This window comes from Pyxicephalus adspersus, chromosome Z (genome assembly GCF_032062135.1).
Source record: "Pyxicephalus adspersus chromosome Z, UCB_Pads_2.0, whole genome shotgun sequence".
NCBI lineage: Eukaryota > Metazoa > Chordata > Amphibia > Anura > Pyxicephalidae > Pyxicephalus > Pyxicephalus adspersus.
In genome coordinates this window covers 13,783,204-13,784,867 of record NC_092871.1, presented here as the reverse complement: position 1 = coordinate 13,784,867, position 1,664 = coordinate 13,783,204, and the positions used below count along the sequence as shown (strand labels likewise).

General features: G+C 36.4%; 1 protein-coding gene across 1 annotated transcript in view; it reads right to left on the bottom strand.

Annotated features, from left to right (window-relative positions):
- WDR62 (WD repeat domain 62) overlaps positions 1 to 1,664 on the bottom strand; it is a 40,428-nt gene that overhangs the window by 20,279 nt on the left and 18,485 nt on the right. The window contains exon 18 of the mRNA XM_072430778.1: positions 168 to 231. Coding sequence (XP_072286879.1) covers positions 168 to 231 — 64 coding nt within the window. The remainder of the gene's footprint in view (positions 1 to 167; positions 232 to 1,664) is intronic.

Sequence of the window (1,664 nt, the reverse complement as noted above, 5' to 3'; positions counted from 1 at the left end):
TGTGTACTGTAGTCTTCTTCATGGGTAAATAAGGCATCCCCCTGAAAATAAGCCCTAGAGCATATTTTGGCCTTCAAAAAAAAAATAAGACAGTGTCTTATCATCGGGGAAACAGGGTAATAATAAAAATAAATATATATAATATAAGAAATGAGAATACAACTTACCTGTCACCTGAAACCGTGATCAGCCTTTTGCAGTCGTGTGTGAACTTCATGTCAGTGACAATATCTGTAAAACAAGTAGATGGATATAGATTATTTATTGAAAGTCAATGCACCAACACCATAAATCAGCATTCATGAATCAGGATTCCTCCAGAGGCTGAGCAATTAGCAATTTGTGCTTCTCAGGTCAGATTAAGGGACACCAATAGACTTTTTGGTTATCTGTAATTGTCAGCAATGTAAGAGACATTTTTCCCCACCGACCACCATGCTAATATACAGTGAGCTGTGGATATAGTAATTATAGAAGGGGATCCCCAAAGACCTAAAAGTTATTTCAAGGGGTCCCTCTAAAACATTGGGAAAGCCTGCCTTAGATACTAATTCCATAGCAACAAAAAGAATAATTATTTCCTGTTTATTGAACGTTATTACCATGATACCAATAATTTGTAGATGTTTTAAATGGTTTTTGCATTGTAATGTTGTATCTTTTGTAAAGGCATATCTGTTTGAGATAAAGTCTATAAAACGGGGGTATAGGACAGCTCGGACTAAAACAGCTTCAATGGAACCCCTCCATCTTTTCTTCCTTTCATTTTTGAGAATTGAAACATTGGTGAAACAACATTCAGGGCTACTATATTATTTTCTTCAATTCAATAGTATATTAGTGAATCAAAGAGGAATAAAAAAGGAGAAGTTCACTACATGTACATAAACAGGGGGAATAAGTGTGGACGCTATATACTGCATGGGTTTGGGATTTAAAACAAAATGCAAAAGTACATTTGAAGAATTAAAGTGCATCTACATGTATATTATATACACATACATACACACATATACAGTTAGGTCCATAAATATTTGGACAGACAACTTTTCTAATTTTGGTTTTGTACATTACCACAATAATTTTAGGATTGCAGTTGAACTGCAGACTTTCAGCTTTAATTCAGTGTGCTGAACAAAAAGATTGCATAAAAATGTGAGGAACTAAAGCCTTTTTTTGTTTTTACACAATCACTTCATTTCAGGGGCTCAAAAGTAATTGGACAATTGACTCAAAGGCTTTTTCATGGGCTGGTGTGGGCTATTCCTTCATTATGTCATTATCAATTAGGCAGATAAAAGTTTCTGGAGTTGATTTGAGGGGGGGAGGGGTGCTTGTATGTGAAGTTTTTTGATGTGAACAGACAACATGCGGTGAAAGGAGCTCTCCATGCAGGTGAAACAAGCCAGCCTTAAGCTGCAAAAACCAAAAAGCCCATCCGAGAAATTGCTACAATATTAGAGGAGTAGCAAAATCTACAGTTGGGAGGCGTTTCATAATACAGATGGACAATGACCCAATACAAAACAGCCAAAGCAATCCAGGAGTTTATTAAAGCAAAGAAGTGGAATATTCTTGAATGGCCAAGTCAGTCACCTGATCTGAACCCAATTGAGCATGCATTTCACTTGTTGAAGACTAAACTTCGGACAGAAAGGCCCACA